Source organism: Vipera ursinii (genome assembly GCF_947247035.1).
Source record: "Vipera ursinii genome assembly, chromosome: 1".
Lineage (NCBI taxonomy): Eukaryota > Metazoa > Chordata > Lepidosauria > Squamata > Viperidae > Vipera > Vipera ursinii.
The window spans coordinates 116,198,555-116,218,644 of record NC_139512.1 but is presented as its reverse complement, the minus strand read 5'-3'; the positions used below and the strand labels follow the sequence as shown (position 1 = coordinate 116,218,644).

General features: G+C 39.1%; 1 protein-coding gene across 4 annotated transcripts; it reads left to right on the top strand.

Moving 5' to 3' along the window:
• Positions 1-2,432: 2,432 nt before the first annotated feature.
• SERPING1 (serpin family G member 1) lies at positions 2,433-19,791 on the top strand. 4 transcript variants are annotated; one of them, XM_083350161.1, is made up of 9 exons: positions 2,433-2,695; positions 5,308-5,418; positions 5,628-5,777; positions 6,638-6,956; positions 8,892-9,029; positions 11,483-11,686; positions 14,385-14,527; positions 16,857-17,076; positions 19,043-19,791. In XM_083350161.1, exons 1-9 carry the CDS (start codon positions 2,636-2,638, stop codon positions 19,291-19,293), a joined length of 1,596 nt encoding a protein of 531 aa, XP_083206287.1. In that variant the 5' UTR covers positions 2,433-2,635; the 3' UTR covers positions 19,294-19,791. The 4 variants fall into 4 exon arrangements, with proteins under 4 accessions (XP_083206287.1, XP_083206286.1, XP_083206289.1 ...); XM_083350160.1 differs by having other exon boundaries at positions 6,560-6,956; XM_083350163.1 differs by lacking the exon at positions 5,308-5,418.
• The last annotated feature ends 299 nt before the right edge of the window (positions 19,792-20,090 follow it).

The following is a 20,090-nucleotide window of genomic DNA, read 5'->3' as shown; positions in this document are numbered from 1 at the left end:
GGATTTGAGATTGTTAAAAGGGTTAAATATCTGGGGGTGTTTTTGTCACCCTCTAATACAAAGTTATATAAAAATAATTATGAAAAACTATGGGGGAAAATTCAAAAAGAAATGGAGAGTTGGGAAAAATTGCAATTGTCTTTGTTGGGACGGATCGCAGCAGTGAAAATGAACGTCCTGCCTAAATTTTTATTTTTATTTCAAATGATACCGATTCTTAAGAAAGATTCTAATTTGGAGGAATGGCAGCGAGGTATCAATAAATTTGTCTGGGCAGGGAAAAGGCCACGAGTTAAACTTAAGATTATGCAGGATACTCGTGAGAGAGGTGGTCTTAAAATGCCCACTATAAACTATATTATGAAGCTGCTGCGTTAGTAGGAATAAGTGATTGGATTAATTTGACACAAGAGAGATTATTAAATCTTGAGGGCCACGACTTGTTGTTTGGCTGGCATGCATATTTGTTGTATGACAAGAAGGTAGACAATGTGTTTAGAGTGCATATTTTAAGACAGGCATTGTTGAGAGTTTGGAAGAAGTATAGACATAAGCTAGATTGCAAGATACCATTGTGGGCAATTCCAAAACACGCAATAGAAAATATACATGCTGGTTTCAAACATGATGTGACTACGTATAAGGAGATTTTAAGTTTGGAAAGAAATGTCTGGTGTCTGAAACCATATAGCCTCTTGCGAGATGAGAAGATTGTTCAAACTTGGTTTCAATATATTCAGTTACGGGCCAGGTGGAAAGAAGATCAGAAAATTGGTTTTACAATGACTGATGAAAATCTGATAAAGCAAATTAGAAATCAGGGTCCAGCACATATCAAACGGATATATCTTGCATTGATAGAAATTGACTCAGAAACAGAGCTTGTTAAAGATTGTATGATTAAATGGGCCCAAAATATCCAAGAAGTTATTACAATGGACACGTGGGAAAGGATTTGGGTGAGGAATGTAAAATTTACACAAGCTCAAAATCTAAGAGAGAATTTTTATAAAATGTTTTATAGATGGCATTTAGATCCTAAAAAGCTTGCAAGTATGTATCCGAATTATCAGCCTAAATGTTGGAGGTGCGGTGATGAAGACGCAACATATTTTCACATATGGTGGACTTGTAAAAAGGTTAAGGCTTTTTGGATAAAAATCTGGTGGAATATGCAGAAGATTTTTAAGCAAAGGATAAAGTTTTGTCCGCAACTTTTTTTGTTGGGAATAATTACAGATGCTACAGTTGTGGACACTAAGTTGATGTTGAATTTAATTACGGCAGCAAGACTCTTAATAGGTCAGTATTGGAAGAAGGAGGAACTGCCGACTATAGAAGAATGGACTTTAAAGGTTTCTGACCTGGCAGAGATGGCAAAGATATCGGCTTATTTGAAAGATCATTCGCAAGAACGCTATATTATGGAGTGGAGAAAATGGATTGAGTATATCCAGAACAAATATGGGACTAAGAAGTTTCATGTAGCATTTGAATAAGTCTTCCTTTCTTTTTTTTCCTGTTTTTTTTATATATATATTCTATATTAATAGTGTTTGTAGTTATCCTATATGAGCTAGAGAGCGATAGATTTTAGAGTTTACGGTTATTAGCATATGGTTGTTTATGATTTTTTTTGTTTTTTATACCTTGTACTTAGCTCTGGGAAGTCGGGGGGGAGGGGGGAGGGGTAAGGAGGGAGGGATAGAGGAGGGGTAGGGGGGACTGTTAAAGATAAAATGTATGATAAAACTTTTCAATAAAAAAAAAATCTGTAGCCTATAGGTTGCATCTCCAGATCAAGTTTACAGTTACAAAATGTCATTTACTAAATTATCTTCTGAGTTCACAGAGCCCTCTCAAAACAAACTTAACACTACGCAAAAAGTTTTAACTGATTTAAGCAATCTTTTTAAAATAAGTTGCGAGAACATAATAAGCAGTTTGCAGTCACAGCTTGTTATTGTTTACCAATGTTATCTTTCTTTTTTCTGCATGATAGAATATTCTACAGGCTGACCCATTCTTTTATCCCCACCCTCTTGATTTACAGGAATCCTCACTGAGAGGGGAATCAATCATCTTTAATTTTTAACTGGTTATGTTTAAAGCCAACCAATGGACCGTTCATAGTCCTCCAATTTCACTGCCTCTTGTGCCATTCTCTCAAGGTAAGGTAATATATGTCACAACTGTTTGGTTCTATTATCTATAGAAGTTTGCACAAAGAAAGTTGATTGTTGTTCTCTTGTTTTTCTTCCATTCAGAGAACTTCCTGTTTCCCCTCCTTGTTTGAAAAATCTCTTTATTTCATCATATTTTTCTAATTGTTTCTTCTCAGCAAGATCTGCTGGACTACTGGAATTCCCCCAGAGAGAGTGAAACTAAGTTGGGCTTAATCACATGACCAGAGATTGCGAAAAATGGGAGAGAGAAACATGCCAACAGCCAGAGAAGAACAACAAGGAGTTATTTGAGACAGGGACAAAACCAGTGGCTGCTTTTCAGAATTCCTCCGGCAAGAAACTGTTTTGATATTTTTCAAGGAAGAAGATCAGAGAAGTAGGAGAGAGGCCTCCATCTTTGGTTGGGATTAAAAACGAGAGTCATTTTTTTTGGTAGGCTTTCTGCCATCATGAAGACTTGGCTGGCCCTTGTGTGTTTGGCCATTTTGGCCACATCGAGTCTTCAGCAGGTGAGTGACAGTTATTTACCTTATTAAGAGCAATGGAGAAGATTTAAACTTTTATTAGATTTCTGAGAGTATGCAGCGTCCTGATATTGGTTGGGATAAATCTAGGAAGATTGCAGTCCCAGGAGCAAGCCAAGGTTATGGTGGCAAACCTCGGGGAACCAAATACCGCTGATGTGGTTGATCATGCAGCTAGAGGCTGGGATCTGCCCTGCTTTTTTTGGCCCCTTTAAGCTGGTATAGGAAACCCCCTTCTGATTACTGGGCACCACCATCCATTCCCATTTTTGAGTAGGGCTATAGAAGAGAATGGACATCTGACTTTGCCATTGGCATCTACCAATGTAGTGCCTTACCAATGTTTTTACAATACTTGTTAGATTTCATATATGCTTTTCCTACGTATAGCTTCAGTGATGGGAGTTCTAGTCTTGCAGTGCTCAGAAGATAGTACGAAACAGGAGAGAAAACTGCATTCTGGCAGCTTATGTGTAGCTGATTCTGACACCAATAAATGCATTAGAGAGTTAGGGTGTTTTTTTTAATGCTTCTGGCTATGAGGACTTCTTATGGCCATTTCCTGGTTATTATTTCTTGGGCTGTGTGAAGGTTCTTTGCTTTCCAAGCACTGGATACACCACAGCATAGCAAATCTGCACACAGTGCTTTATTGCACCACACACTTTCCCCAACAACAGGCTTTTGTTCTGGGTCAACTCTATCCTTCTAGGACTTGTGAGCTGCTGCTACTGCTACTCAGCCCTTTATGCCCCTGTCCTTCAATACTCAGTTCTTTAATATTCAGTTCAAACGAAATCTTAACATTTATAAAGTAGCAAACAACCGTTATTTTTTCCCAAAAGGTCCTGCAGGAGTGGGATGAGGTGCTGTTTCACAGTGTGGATGCTCCTTTTCTGGTTGCTACTGAGCTTCCAGCAAAGTTCCAAGCTCCAGGCAAGAGCCCCATCGGGATAGGCTGCCCAACGTAGCTTGTGATTCTGGCAATTGAATCCTCTTGTCTGCTTGTAATAGTTACCAGTTTCCAGGTGTTGCCTCTACTTCCCTCTTTGTATACTATTTGGTTATCACTTTTCCTCCTAAACACACCCCTCCGTCTTAGCATTTGCCAAGGTAAGGTAAGGGCCTGGGCCAGGTGAAGCTGACACTAGACATCGCCCCCTCCCCTTAAAATACCAAAGTGTGGACTGGCTTGGATGCTTGTGAGTACACTTGTGAGTGAATGTATGATTGTACGAGGGACATGGTGGTGGGAAGCATTTTTGCCTGGCTGCAGCTCTTTTCCAGGGCACAGACAGCAACCCCAACTTCCCTCCCTGATGCGGCCAGGCAGCCCATTTTGCCTATTCCCTTATGGGTCATTGCCAGGACTGCCTTTCCTTTGCAGCACTTGTTCCTGCAACAATTGTTATTGATCTAGACACACACACACACACTCTCCTCCATCCCAGAGTTGTCCTCTGTGCCTAGCCTAACTGACAAGTCACAGACATGGGGAAAAGTTGTGGGGTGAGTGGGAAAGAGAACCCCGACGTTTTTCATGAACCCACCTCCATGCCTGTCACCTCGTCCAACACAGGCCTAATTACTTTGGAAAGAGCACTAAACTCATGTCCAAAACTAGCCTGGTTGAAAATGTGAAGGAGGGGCACATTATGAAACTGAAAGAGCACCTCCATATTTATAAACTAAACAGCTGGCTAAGCCAATTGCTCAAAGCATTCGTCTTCATTTGCCCAACCCATCCATCCAATGCATTAGAGAGAGCAATTGCTAGATGGTCTCCTACTAGCAGACTGCATTTAAGGGTAGAGGAAACAAAGCCAGAAAAATTCACCAGTTGCTTTCCTTAATTTGTCTTCATTAAACTGTTAAGGACAGCAACACATACTAGCCTTGCATTGCCGCTCAGTGGGGCTCAGATGTCAGGGCAGCACGCACTATATCAGCACACTCTTCTGCCAAGTCATGGACTACTAGAGAAATGCACATTAACATGCCCAAGAGAAACAGCCCTTAGTGAACTCCCTAGAGCAGGGGTAGGCAACCGTAGTTCTTTTATGACTCATGGACTTCAACTCCCAGAATTCCTGAGCTGGCTCAGGAATTCTGGGAGTTGAAGTCCATGAGTCATAAAAGAGCCACGGTTGCCTACCCCTGCCCTAGAGACAAGCCAAGAAGCCAACAGGATTCCTAGTTCAGATCCTCTGTGACCTGATACTGCCACCTTGTGGTTCAAATCAGATTTTCAGTGTTTTCTAGGACAGTGCATGTTGCATGCACATCATATATTTATCTCAAAGGAGAATGTCTGAATTTAAGACAATCCTCTCCACAAAGGAAGAATAGACAACAAAACCTCAGCCTCTTGTCAGCAAATCCAAGTCTGTTTCTTAAGGATAAATTATTAGGGCAGGAGAGTATTCTTCCTTCAAATAGTGAAGATTTGAATGTTGACTGTTAAAAAGTTGAATTATCTATTTGTTAACTAAATCAGAAAAAATTGTTGATATAAGAAATGCATGGTTACTATTTAGGATTTAGAAAATTATGCATTTAAATAACGGGTGTATTTCTCCATCACACCTTACATCAAGGTTGCATACGGAAGAGAAACAGTTGCTGAGACGAATGAAGAACCTAAACTAAACAAATGCCAGGATGAAACCGTTTGGCAGAGAATCTTATCATGGTTTTCGAGAAAGCAGGTCTGATTCAAAATTCAGATCACAATTGTGTTAACTTATCAACTAACACAATTTTGTTAATTCTCAAAAGCCATGCCCTCTAACTTTTCCTCCCTACTTTGAACTAAAACTAACACAACTAACTTCTCTTTTAAATCAGAAGGGAAAGGTATTGTATATGATGAAAGCAGACCACATTGATTTATCTAATGAGGATTTATTTTTTCAAGAAAACTTGCATCGTTGGAGAGGTAGATAATAGAAATGATATGACACCTCCTCCTTTTCAAGAGGCTGAGAGAAATGAAGAAACCAAGCAAACTCTGGATTCAGTTACCAACATTGAGGATGAAGGACAGTTTGGGGAGAAGGATAATCAGGTGTGTTGGCTAATGGAGATCAGAACAGGAATTTTTAACTCTGCTTTCTTTTGCATTGAAAGTAATAGTCAATTTATTTTTAAAATTTAGGTATTCTACCATCATAAATTTATTAAGGCATGATTACCCAGCAACATTTTCATTCTGTTTCAGAAACATTATTAATACATCTCAAACTATTACCATATGGTCATGAAGAAATAAAAGAAAACATTTATTTATGCTCTCTGGTCAGTATGCAGGAGAAGATATGTATTTTCCATGTCTCAGAATAAAAAATTTAGAAAGAGCCATTTGGGATAAAATGTCTCATCTGCTTACAGCAATCATCAGTGTCCAGAACTGTGTAATTCTGAAAATCTATTCCCCTGCGACTTTTCCCTGGAGAAACTCAGTAGTACTATAGATCAAATCAAAGCCATGCAGCAGGCTGTCTGGGTCAGCCTGTTCAGAAACCTAACTTGTACTGAACTTAAATTTCTGATTTATTTTGTTTTGTTTTAAGGAACGAGGTATTGAAGTTTAATCTTTTAGAGTTCCTTTTACATGAAATGTTTTGCAAAACCGATTCTATGTCAAACTCACCTAAACTGCAAAATGTCAAAACATTTAATTGTGATTAATATGCAATATGGTGCCAAATATGCTTATTTTTAATTTAAACCCTAGATATTTGGAGTCAGAAAAAGTGCCACTTATTTTTGATTTTGCTGATATATAAAAGCACAAATTCCTATTTGTATAACTGTAACCCACTATTACTTAATATCAACATTTTATAGTTCAATTCAGGTGAGGATGCACAAGGACCAATAGTGGAAAATGGAAAAAATGATACTAATACTGTGATGATTGAACAGGCTGTCCCTGAAAATCAGGATCCAGAACTTCCAAATGTCGAAGAAGAATCTACTGAAGTTCCAACAGAAAGATCAACCACGGCAAATACTACCCCAGTTCCCGCGGTGTCCGATACCAGTTGCCCACCTGATTCATGCTCACAGCGCTGGAAACCATGGCCTACCTGTGCCCAATCCACTGCAGAAGATGAACAGAAGCTGGCTGAGGCTCTGTCCAGATTTTCGCTTGACTTCTATAAAATAGCACTCCAGAAAAATGATGAAAACGTGGTTTTCTCACCCCTTAGCATCATAACAATGCTTTCCAATCTCCTATTAGGTAAGAATAAGCCATTGGGGTCCCCTCCTCATTTTTTTTTCTCCTTACCTGGAGGGTCTGCAGTGCAGTGTGAGCAGGTCTCCTGCTATGTGTCAGCTCCTTGATTTATGTTTGCATGAATGGTTAGTATAAAATATATTCAAGCTACTGCTAAGCTTGTAAGCCGCCCTGAGTCTTCGGAGAAGAGCGGGATATAAATGGTATTAAAATAAAATAAATAAAATATATTTTCATACTTTCTTAGATATTATGTTTCTCTGAAAAAAATCCACAAGTTATGAAACATCCCTCCTATCTGTCATACACATCCCTGTTTCAAATAGCATTGCTAATACAGTAGACACATTTCTATCTTCCCATCTCCTTCTTGTTGTAAGAAAGGTACATTATTAAACTAGGGCAAGGGTAGGCAACCTTGGCTCTTTTATGACTCATGGACTTCAATTCCCAGAATTCCTGAGTCAGCATCTGACTCAGGAATTCTGGGAGTTGAAGTCCATGAGTCATAAAAGAGCCAAGGTTGTCTACCCCTGAACTAGGGGCATCTTCATTTAAACTAAGTATAAAATTCCTATCTTTCTAGAAGTGAGTCACATTCACTTGGGAATCATTGGCAACCTAAATAAATCTTTGGACAGATTTTTTTTTTTGCAGCATTTGTTTGAGATATACTTGTGTCTATGTTGTGTCAGGCAGCTAAGCACAATCTATTATTCTGATTACTATTGCTTAAAATCCCTGGGGACACAATTCATTTTTCACTAAAAGGTTTTGCTCCAACCATCAAATTCCAGCTTCCTTTCATCCAATGTGTTTCACCATTTTTGCCTAACTTCTTTCCTTCTGTGAGGCCTTACCCACAGAACTTGAGCCTATGCTGCAAACTGAGTCACTTGTTCTCTGGTATAAGGAATTTTTTTCTCCTCAGGAAACAAAACAGTCAGCTATCACCCAGATAGCTTGGGCTACAGCTCCCACACTTTTTTGCCATTGGCCCAAAGTTGATAATGTTAAGGTCCAAAATATTTGAGGGCCCTAGAATGTGTTACTATATCTGAGAAGGAACAATTGCTGTACTTTTACTTAATCCATGTCTCAAATGCTGGAAACAGGCTGGGAAATCTGTTTAGCATTGTCACACTAAATCATCCAATGGTTAGTGATTAATGTCGCATGGGTTTAACATCCTCTGTTGCTGAAAATTGTGTTAATAAAGCCGGAAAAGGTATCATCTACCGCACTAACCAAAAGAAACAGTGGTACTGGTTTATCCACACACTGTAAACATTCAGATGTGATCTTTGCAACATGAAAGTCCGTTAAAGTGAAGGGTAAGGTCAATGAAGAGGTAGCGTGTGTCCAGGTCTCAGAATCAAGCCCATGAGTTGCACTTGGCAGCCTTGAAAAGTAATTGTCATAGCAAAGGCAGTTATAAAATCCAAGAATTTGGGAGTTGAAAGAGTAAATAAATAGGTTGCGGGGGTGGATCTGTATTTGCACAATGACAAATAACCCCTCCGCCCAGTGCGCTCCCACAGAGAGGGCCTCCTCAGGGTGCCTCCAGTCAGAGAATGTCGGCTGGTGGCCCCCAGGGGGAGGGCCTTCTCTGTGGGCGCTCCGGCTCTATGGAACCAGCTGCCGGTTGAGCTCCGGACAGCACCGGACCTTCGCTCCTTCTGGCGCGGTCTGAAGACCCATTTATTTGAACAGGCTGGCCTGGCCTGATGGGGGGTGTTAGAGCTTTTAACGGGTTTTATATTGTTACTGTTTTATCTGGGCAATTATTTAATTCTCTTTTAATTTTTGTATTTCTATTTATATGTGCCCTGTTCACCGCCCTGAGTCCTTCGGGAGAAGGGCGGTATACAAATTTAATAAATAAATAAATAAATAAATAAATAAATAAATAAATAAATAAATATCTTTGTCATTCAGGAGCCTGTGACGAAACTAAAGATCGTCTTGAGAATTTGCTGTTCTATCCTAAAGATTTTGCATGTGTGCATAGAGCCTTGAAAATACTTGGCAAGTCCGAAGCCCTGACTTCAGCTAATGCGATTTTTTATCAATCAGGTGAGTAAACAGTTGGTCTTCTTTTAACTAAAGGCCTGCTTTTTAGAGGCAAGTGTGTTCCAAAATGGAAAAATCTTCTTGGAACACAACTGAAGTCTGGCTTGTGCTGGAAATTACAGTTGAGATTCTCTCCATGTATCCATCAATAGATTAACGTTCAAATCCCCAAATCACTTACTTCAGTTTGTACAATTAAATTCTGTAGAAGTATAAGATATGTTCTGCCAGATGTTTGGTCTCATCACTAGGGTTATACTCTAGACCAGTCTACCCTAAGGGAAATTTCAAGATAAAATTGTAAAAGCCTTTTGTAGCCTGTTTTCAGTTTGATGAGCAAATCCTACAGTAGCCTTCCCTAACCTATTATCCTTTGGGGCCAGAGTTTCTACAGTTTTTTTTTAAGATTTGAAAAAACTAACTTATTGTAATTGGATTTTTAACTAATAAATGTTACTGGTATTAGTTTCTTTTTATTATTATTCATATATTCCTAAGACCCTGCAAAAAGGTTTGTTTGTGTATGTGTGTGTAAGTATGTTATAAGCATTTTTGAATTTTGAACTTTTTAATGATATTGTAACTATATTTTCTTTGCCCCTTTGATAGACTCAGTCCAAAAATAACTTTGGCATGTTTTTAAAAAATACAAATATAAAATATGGCAGCAGAACAAAAAGTGAAGGCAAAGTAATTTAAATTATTGTGCTTCTCCTTTCTTCTTCTAGTGACATTTTTGGACTTACTGTAATTGAACATTTTTGTTGCTGATTTTCCCTTTTCTGAGCACCCATAAATATATGTTTTGTAGTACTTTTTACCTGGATCCATAAGCAGGATTCTGTTTAATTGCTGTTTGTAGAATTGGGTTATGGGAAGTTGCTTATTCAGATAATTTCCCATAGTGCAAATCAATAGATAGCATATTAATTCATAGAACATAGAATGATAGGATTGGAAGGAAACCTAAAGATCTTCTAGTCCACAGGTCTGCAACCCGCGGCTCCGGAGCCTCATGCGGCTCTTTCAGCCGTCTCCTGTGGCTCCCAGTCCTCTGCCATGTGCAGTCCCCCCCAAAAAAAAGTGGGACTAAAAAAGTTCAACCAATCAATTCAAATATGCAGGGTAGGTGCATATCTCGCCTTGGCTCCACTCTTCAGTCAAACCCTGTTCTGCCCATGCGCGCATGTACGTGCATGCGCACACATTTTTTGCGGCTCCCAGTTTTTCCTTTTGTGAGGGAACCGGTTCCGAGTGGCTCTTTCACTGTTTCAGGTTGCTGACCCCTGTTCTAGTCCAATCCCTGGCAGGAGATCCTATACAAAGGGCTGTCCAGTCTCTTTTTGAAAACTTTCAGTGATACAGCACCCACAACTTCCAAAGACAAGTCATTCCACTGATTAATTGTTCTCTACTGTCAGAAAATTTCTCCTAGCTTGAATCTCTAATGATCTTACACCTGTTACTTCTTGTCCTGCCCTCACGTGCTTTGGAGAATAAGTTGACTCCCTCTGCTCTGTGACAACCGTTCAAGTTCTGGAGAATGCTATCATATCACCCCTAGTCCTTCTCTTTTTTAAACTAGACATACCTAGTTCCCTCATTCGTTCATCATATGTTTAGCCACCAGAGCCCTTTTCATTTTTGTTGTTCTCTGCCATCTTTCTAAGGTCTCAACATTTTTTTTTTGTATTGTGGTAGCCAGAATTGGAAGCAGTACTATCACTTCACATGATCTTGAAACTAACCCTCTGTAGATGCAACTTAGAACTGCATTAGCCTTATGGGCAACTGCAGCACACTGCCGACTCATACTTAAGTGATGGTCTACTACAGGGGTCTTCAAACTTAGCCCTTTTATGACTTGTGGACTTCAACTCCCAGAATTCCTCAGCCAGGCATGCTGGCTGAGAAATTCTGGGAGTTGAAGTCCACAAGTCATAAAAGGGCCACATTTGAAGAGCCCTGGTCTACTAGGACACCTACATCTCTCTCATAGTTGCTCATCTAAAGTATGGGAGTGTTCTGTCACCACTTTCTTGCCTATTTTGTGTTACATTTCTATTCTGTCTCCTATGATGCTGCTTTTGGTAGGTTGGATTATTGTTTCCTTTTGTACAAAGACAGATGCAAAGAATGAATTAAGCAGTTCTGCTTTCCAGATGGGTACTTCCAAAGGAAATTTTATAGCTTATAAAGGAATTGATTATAAATCTCATATAAGAATCTCCTTAAGAGCACTTTTCTGGTCCCTTAAGAAAATGAATTAATGACAGCATAACATATTCCCTGTAAATGAGCCACAGTTGGCAACCATCCATCTTTATATTTTAAATGAATAGCACACTATAAAATCTTTGGAGAAAAAGAATTATAATTATGTTTATTGTAAGTGGTACATGCTTTGGGATGGTCTGCTATTTGAATTTTTTAAAATCTATATTTTTGACACACAGCACTTAAGATGGGAAGTGGATTTCATAATCTAACAAGTACATTCTATCAAACCAAGCTGAAGCTCCTTAGTAACAACACATACCAGGCAGTAACTGATATCAACTCATGGGTGAGTGAACGTACTGGTAACAAGATCAAGAAACTCTTGGATGACCTAGATACTGATGCCCAAATGGTACTCCTCAACGCTGTCTACTTCCACTGTAAGTAGAATAATTGTATTCTTTGTACCGTGCATAATGTGTTGCTGGATCTGAGATTAAGAGTGGCAATTATTAAAGGATTAAAAATATAACAACCCTGTTATATTTTTATGCTGTTGTTATGTTAATAAATCACATATAGAAATTAAACGTTCAGATATTGGCATGTGTTGGTTAGCTTGTGCAAGACAGTTGTGGTTAGCTCAGTGTGGAGCCTCGTGTCCCAGAGGCAGTATGATTCATGACACCAAAGGCTTCATCTGGCAATTCCAGTATCCAAAGAGCCTTTTTCAGCAGTATTGTGTAAGATTTATCTGGTGCTTCCAGTAGCTGAACTGCTGAATAAGAACTAGAGCAATATGAAGTGAAGCAAATGTCAATCTTGCTTCCAGTTTATAGGTGGAAAGGGAAGATTGCTTTTCAGAGCAGCTTTCAAAGTTATGGTTTGCCTGAAGTTTTGTCAAAGCAAAGAAAACTTTTGAAGCGTTGTACAATCCATTGTTGAGTTACTTTTACAAAAATTCTAAAAAGAGGAGACAGACATGGAAGGGGAGGGTGGACTGTGACAATATTACTTTCCATGCAGATTTAATTACCTTTCTTAAGGAATTCTTTAAAGAATTTCCTACTAAATGTTGCCAAGCCAAGTTGAATCTTTATAATCTAATAGCTACCTAGTTTATATTTGCATAAAATGTGAAGGTTCACACAGCTTCTTGGCAGTTCAGATGACTTACTCAAAGGAACACTAGCAATTTCTTCTGTGCCTCACAGATGCCACATCAGATTCTCTTGCACCATCTCCTGAAGACTCTATGCTGGAATGTGATTTGTCACTAATGCACACTGTTTCCCTTCAGGTTTTTTGGAGTAACTTCAGTTGTTCATTCCTCAGGATATACCTTCTGTCTTATGACTTTTTCTTTCTTCCAAGCCCTTTTGGTAATCTGTCTCTATATTGCTGCCACTGTCTTTGAATGTTACCATCTTTCATTCAGCATTCCTTAGATAACAAGTCCAGTGGTGGGATTCAGCCAGTTCGCACCACTTTGGCAGAACTGGTAGCTAATTTTTTGTTGCCCAGGCCCAGAATGGACTTCTGGAAGTGGCACCCACACAGAGAACTGGTTGTTCATATATTTGAATCCCACCACTGAACTAGTCCCAGTGGCCAATATATAACTGAGGTGACATTGATAGTTTCCTATTCACATTGAAATTCTAAGATACATCAGGCAACCTGGTTTGATGCAAGGAACTTAGTTGGGCCTAAATATTCATGACAGTATGGGCAAATATCTGCCATGCTGATCTGTGTCCAGTAGTAATCCAAGGACAAACCAAGTAAGGTTTGTCTGGCAATCATTTGGCTCTCAAAATTGTTCCCAAACTCTTTCATAAGGCAGTCATTCATTATTTTGAGATCATTCTTAAAATGGATGCATGCTGTACCTCTTCAGAATTGTGACACTAGCAACTGCTTATTTATTTATTGAATGAATTTATATGGGTGTCGAACACATTCATAGTTACTTTATGTGGATTACAAAATTGAAAATCCTCAGTACAGAAACCCATAAGCCCAGCCCAGCTGCTGTTGGTATGGTTCCACATATCATGGAACCCTGTTCAAATTGTTGATTATTCTGTAGAAGCAAAAATGGAAAGAGATGATTAAGCTTCATTCCTCCAGCTGTGAAACACCAAGGGATGCCTACTTTCCCTAACAGGTGAAGGAAAGTATCAACTAACAATTCCATTTAAATATTTGCATCTCTATCTGTGGAATGCCACACCCTTTAAATGTTTGAAAGCATAAAACAAACTGGGAAAAACGCAATGACAAGTTGCTTCACTATTTTTATTTTTAAAAAAGCAACATGGATGGCCAACAAGACATCAAGAACTGAGCTCAACTGAGGAAAAAGTATTTACTTAGTACGCTTTTTTACTTCATTTAAATATTATGAGTTTGTATAAACTTAATTTAAATTTATTTAAATTAAATTTAGCTGAAGGGTAGACTTGCCCACAAGTGTAAGTTGTTTGCCCCGCTTTCAGGTCAGCTTTTATTGATAATCACGGAGTGTATCTACCTAATCCTTGAAACTCATCCCTACAATGTTGGATTTAAGCATCAGTTGATGTGCTTTCTTTGTTTTAGGGTTCAGGACATGTGAACCCACCCATTATAGACTACACACACAGTAGATACATGTAAGTCAGGTCACTAATGTTTGTTCAACAAACCACTGTTTTTAAAAAAAATCCCTTGGGTCTGCTTCATGTATGATGAACCCAGCCATGAGACAAGCAGCCAGAAAAAGAAAGTGCATGTTATGAGCCTGTCAGTTTCTACTTTAAAAAGAGGAGTTCTTTACAGCATTATATAAGTAATTGTGTCAGACGTTTCCAAAAATGTTCCATCTTGGAGCAGCTGACCTTTGGGCAAGACTAGCATATTTATTTTATATATTTATTTTGACATTCATAACTGAATGGCAGCTTATGTGACCTGTGTAGTAGACTGCATTCATTTTTAGTGAGCTTCAGCAGTGCTCTTCCTATTTTCTTATATGGTTGAGATATATGTACTTGTACCTGTACCTGTACCTGTACCTGTACATGTACATGTATATGTATATGTATATGTACACATAAAGAGGTTTCTTCTTATCCAAATTCTTTAACTTTTCAGCCAAATGGAAAACTATATTTAAAAAAAAGTCTACAATCTTAGAAGATTTCTACCGTCCTGGTCTCCCTTCCATCAAGGTACCCATGATGACCAGTAAGAAATATCCAGTGGCCTCCTACTTTGACTACAATTTGCAGGCTAAGGTAATGTGCATATGACTGGGACAGCCTTTTTCAAGTCCCTTTTATCTCATCCGTACTTTGTATGAAGTATTCATATTCCATAAATTCCTTCATACATAAGTTGTAACAAGGACCGAGGTAAGGTTTTTCTATCACAGCATCTGCGGTCTGGAACACCCGGCTGGTCCCAACCTGCTGACATTTTGTAAAGCTTTCAAAAGGTGGCTGTTTTCCCATCAGGGAGCCGGGAAGCTAATTGGTTCTGGGAAGTGGATGTGTCATCTGGTGATGTTTTATGTGGTTCGCAGTTGCCATTATGTATAAATATTTGATTTTTAAATCTTTTTTAGAGATAGATAGATAGATAGATAGATAGATAGATAGATAGATAGATAGATAGATAGATAGATAGATAGATACTGGTAGTAGGCATAGGGATAACAACAAAGGCCGTAAATTTAAAGGCAAATACTCTACCTATACCATGAGAGTTATTGTTCTCTAGAGATACATGGTATTCCACTTTCATGCCCAGCATTTTTGCTCTTTTGAGTTAAAAACCATTTTTGAACTAGACAAAGACTATACCATCTATTTTTAATGCATAAGCAGGCACTCTTTCTGTTATGTACTGGGCTTGTGGTGATACACCATGTGCGTTGCTGGAGCAGCTAATGGCTCTCCAGCAACCCAGACTAGCTGTCTCCTGTCCTGCAATTGGCTAGCCCCAGGCGGCAAGAGTGGGTTCAAACCTAATGGCTGATGCCTAGGGGCTAGACTATATATTGTGGCTGGTTGCAGCCCAAGTTTCAGTACAGTTCTAGCGAAAATAAAGTATGAGTTATCCTGTACTCAGCCTCATGTCGTCATTCCTGCACCCTAGAGCCCACTACTTAACACTTTCTTTTTTAGTATTTTAAAGGCCAGAATTAATTCAGAGGTCTCAAACAAGTCTATTGACCATGCCATTCAGATGGATGGAGGGAGGGATGGACAGACAGACAGACAGATAGCTAGATAATCACATCTTCTCATTCCTCTGCATTAGCCAGACTCAGTTCATTTTGCTGGGGAAGAGATGGGCAACCTAAAGCCGTGTAATCCTTGAACCTTTATTTTTCATCTTTGGAATCACTCTGATCATGGCTGCAGAAAACTGGTAATGAGTGGAATAAATCTATAGTGTACTGAAACATAGCTTAAAACATAAACTCATAAAACCTCAAGAACCACTGAGAAAAGCATGGCCCAATCTATTTCACACCATTATCTGCCACTTCAGCCTTTCAAAAATATTACTTGCAACCCTAACATGAACCCTATAAACTGCCTTGGGGCAATAATCACAACTCCAGTTTCAAATTCTGGGTCAAATTCTTGTACCTTCCTAATATCATTTTACTTAGTGATTATGGCTAATGTCCAAAGACCTTTAGAAACTGTAATTCTGTATTGAAGCAGATAATTTTTAGGTTCCCAGGAGTGATACTTTTAAGACATTACCGTACTGTCAGATGGACAATGATATTTATGTCATTAAAGTGGGGACGCTTATATTTCCATAGAGAAGGTTGTCCCATTAAATCTAAAAGAAAGATTGCATACTCTTTAATATTCTGTCAAATAATATTAAAATCAGTGCCTCCATTTCTTAGTGGTTTGTGTCTAACTTTTGACTGGGTGAATTCTACAGTTCTGAGGTCCACAAAATAGACATTTGGACTGGGTTGCCTATATTGCTCTTTCTGTATGAAGAAGATAAAAATAAGTTCAGTGTCATAGCAAAAGTATGGTTTTATGGTTTCTTCAGGAAAAGGCAGGAATGTAAAATTGGCTTGGCACTAGATTGGGTATGCATTCTAATCCCTGAACAATTTTCTCAATTTAATGCTTTCCAGATATGATGGGCCTTAATCCCCTAATTTCTAGTCATGTTATTTGCATAATTCAGCACATCAGGAGAACACCAGATAGGGTAAAGCTGTCTCCAAAGTCATAAGAAATCGCCTTCTACTGTTTTCTCACCAGGTTAACAAAGTTGTGCCTGCTTACTCAAGACAAGACTCCTGCTGCTGAACTGGGCAATATATTTAAACTTTTATTCAATGAGGTTGTCTGTAAAGAAGCATTTTGTGCAATTTCTTAGGGTTTATTCGAGTCTTTGAGCCCACAAAACCCCTGTCATTCTCCAAATGGCACAGTTAGAGAACAGGAGCCATGGAGAATAGCAAGTACAATTTAAGACTTATTACAGTAAAAAAAAAGCGGGGGAAAGCGAATGCTTTTCTAAGTCAAAGAGAGTGATAATGTGGGAGACAGACTAGAGGCTGACGGATATTTGCTTTGTCAGGTTGGCCAGTTTCAGTTGCATCACAATTTGAGCTTGGTGATCCTTACCCCTCGCTCCCACTTGACAAGCCTCTCTGACATAGAGGAACGTCTCACTGCAACAGCCGTCATGTCAGTTCTGAACAAGGTGGAGGCCTTGCCTTTGAAGCCAACAATAGTAACACTACCGAAATTTAAGCTGGAATCATCTCAGGATCTTGCTGAGATCATTGGAGAAATGGGTAAGAAAAATTAAGAAATTAAATCAATGGGATCATTAGAGGTGAGGACTTGCCACTTTCAACTCAATGAGGTCAGTCAATGGTGAGAAGAAGGAAAAAAAACAACCCCAGTGCCAATCCTAGCCATATTTAATTCACTTCAATTATATAGCTTTATTCCGAGAAGAAAAGGCTGCCACCTCTTTTGCTCCTAGAGGGGACTTTTGGCATCATCCAAAACAGATATTCTCAAGAAGGGTACCTGGCACTGGCATTGCTCAAAACCTACTGGAAAACAAATAATTTTGTTTTCTCTTTCCCATATTTTCTTCTTCCTTGAAAAAGTGAAGCTAACTAAGGCTTATGTCTTATCTCTGCTTCTGGGATTACAGGTAGTCCTCAATTTACAACCACAATGGGGACCAGATTTTCTGTTGCTAAACAAAGCAGATGTTAAGTGAGTCACACCTGATTTTATGACTGTTTTTTTGCCATGAAGCAAATCAGTATAGTTTTTAACTGAGTCACAAATCCAACTTCCCCATTGACTTTTGTTGGAAGGCAGCTGGGAAGTTTGCAAATAGCGATCACATGACCCTGGAGCACTGAAACCTTTGTAAATACCGTACATTCTGATTACCAAGCACCCGAATTCCGATTACATGATCCTGGAGATGCTACAACAGTCGTGAATGCAAGTGCCAGTCATAGGTCACTTTTTTTTCGGTGCTGTTGCAACTTCAAATTGTCTGTAAATGAATGGTTGTTAAGTTGAAGACTGTCTGTAACTTTGGAGGATAAATAATGGGGAAATAGAAAAAAAAACATTTTCCCTGGTTCTGTTTTCAGTGCAGGCCTCTTGAGTAACAGAACCTCATTAGCGTTGGGGAAAACGCTATTGAGACTTTTAGGCAGTGCTTTTTTTGTAAGAAAAAGGGTGCCGGAACTCACATCTTCTTAATCTTTTATTTTAAAAAATTATATATTCAGTCGTTAGGACCGGTGGTTGAGAAGTAATTAGTTTTTTTTTTCATTTTTAAATTTGGGGTCACACTTATACACTAAAAATTTTAAAAAGATTTTCAATCCACCAACAATTTTTTAAAATGAAAAGATTATTTACCTTTTGCACATAGTCAATCACTGTACACACGCCCACTCATGTCAGTTGTGTAACGAATCATAACAGCCACCACCTCCAGTAAGCATTCAGCGCGCGACCACACGACCAATCACAAGCCGAGCAATGCCACAAGCCAAGCAGCACCATCACAACCAGCGTGCATGCATCGGACTCAACACACAAGCAGCCTGCATGCACCATTTTAATGATTTTGCCGCCAAGCTGCTATGCTCGACAGGGTGATTCAAGTCCACATGGACCAAATATCAAATTTTCAAAAGTTACTTTTAAAACTTGAAAAAATCTGTTGAAAAAAGGTGCCGAAACTCTGTTCTGGTGCGTTCTATGACAAAAAAAGCACTGCTTTTAGGGTTGTTTGCAGGTTAGTCATTTTGGCCTCCCTTGTGAGCGGATACTTGGAAAGATGGCTGTAAAAGAAAGAAAAGAAGAAAATAACGAGAAAAGATAAGAAACGTATCACACTCATAAACATTAGGTAATAGAAGTTGACTGAATATGGTATTGAGCTTTTAATTAATGTTTAATTAAATAGGAAGCAGTTAATTATACTAGGTGGGAGAACATTGCAGAATGGGATTGACTTGCCAATGCGTATCACAGAAAGACTTTTACAAGGAGGGAGGGGCATGGCCAGTTATTAGAATAGGGTTATTACAAATACTGTATATGTCATAATTCCTCTTTAAATAATTCTGGAAAAGCCACATATCTCAGCTATGTACAAAGATGTCATGTGGAAATGACCTGAACGTGGAGTTTTGCGGATTTAGATCTAATTCTAGTTCAGTTTTTCTTTCAAATGCTGAGCCATTTTTTATGCATTCTTTCAACGTTTCCTTTCAGATTTTGGGCTTTTCTATGATGCCGATTTGTGTGGGATCTCTCAAAATGAACCAGTCGCCATGCTCAATGCCAAGCACAAAGCTGTGCTACAAATCTCAGAGGAGGGAGTAGAAGGAGCTGCCGCAACAGCAGTCAGCCTAGCACGTACAGCCACAATGTTTGAAGTGCAACAGCCGTTCCTCTTTTTAATTTTGGGGGGTCAAAGAGTCCCACTCTTTCTGGGACGTGTCACCAATCCACTGGCATCATAATTTTTCCATGTCCTCCCAACTTCCATTTGTGGGACAAAGCCAGCTTGCAGATTGCTCTAGCTCAGGGGTAGGCAACCTTGGCTCTTTTATGACTCGTGGACTTCAACTTCCTGTGCTGGCTCAGGAATTCTGGGAGTTGAAGTCCACAAGTCATAAAAGAGCTAAGGTTGCCTACCCCTGCCCTAGCTCAGCCTGAAAAATACAGGCAGGAGGTTTGTGGAACCATGATTCCATGCAACACATTTATTTAGCCTCTTCTTTTTGCTTCCATTAAAAGGTTCTTTTATCTTTTATTTTTATCTTTTTTTAAAAAAGATCTGCTCCCTGCATCTCTGTGTGTGTTTTGTATATCCTTTTGCATCTATGAGCCCAAGAGAAATCCACCTCTTCTCATTTATGCCGTGTATGAAGTAAGTAAGAGGGGTCCTACCATTTCTGTGTGTTTGACCTCTCCTACCCTCTTTGGTCTTCTAAGAAATAAAGTATAATTGTATTGTCTCTTTGGACCAGTGCTTTTTTTGTAAAAGAAAAAGGTGCCAGAACTCACGCGTGTCATACAACCCGCCTTGCCTACCCTACAAGGTTCCATCCAAAAAAGGTGCCGGAACTCCGTTCTGAGCATCCTATGAGAAAAAAAGCCCTGCTTTGGACTGTTATTGCTTTATCTCAGACTAAGATTTGCTGGAGAGAATTTGGGGTAAAAGATTTTGGTCAGTAACCATTATCATATAGCAAAGTCTACTCATCATGACCTCAGAACTTTAAAACCAACTCTCAGTCTGCATGATTACATGACA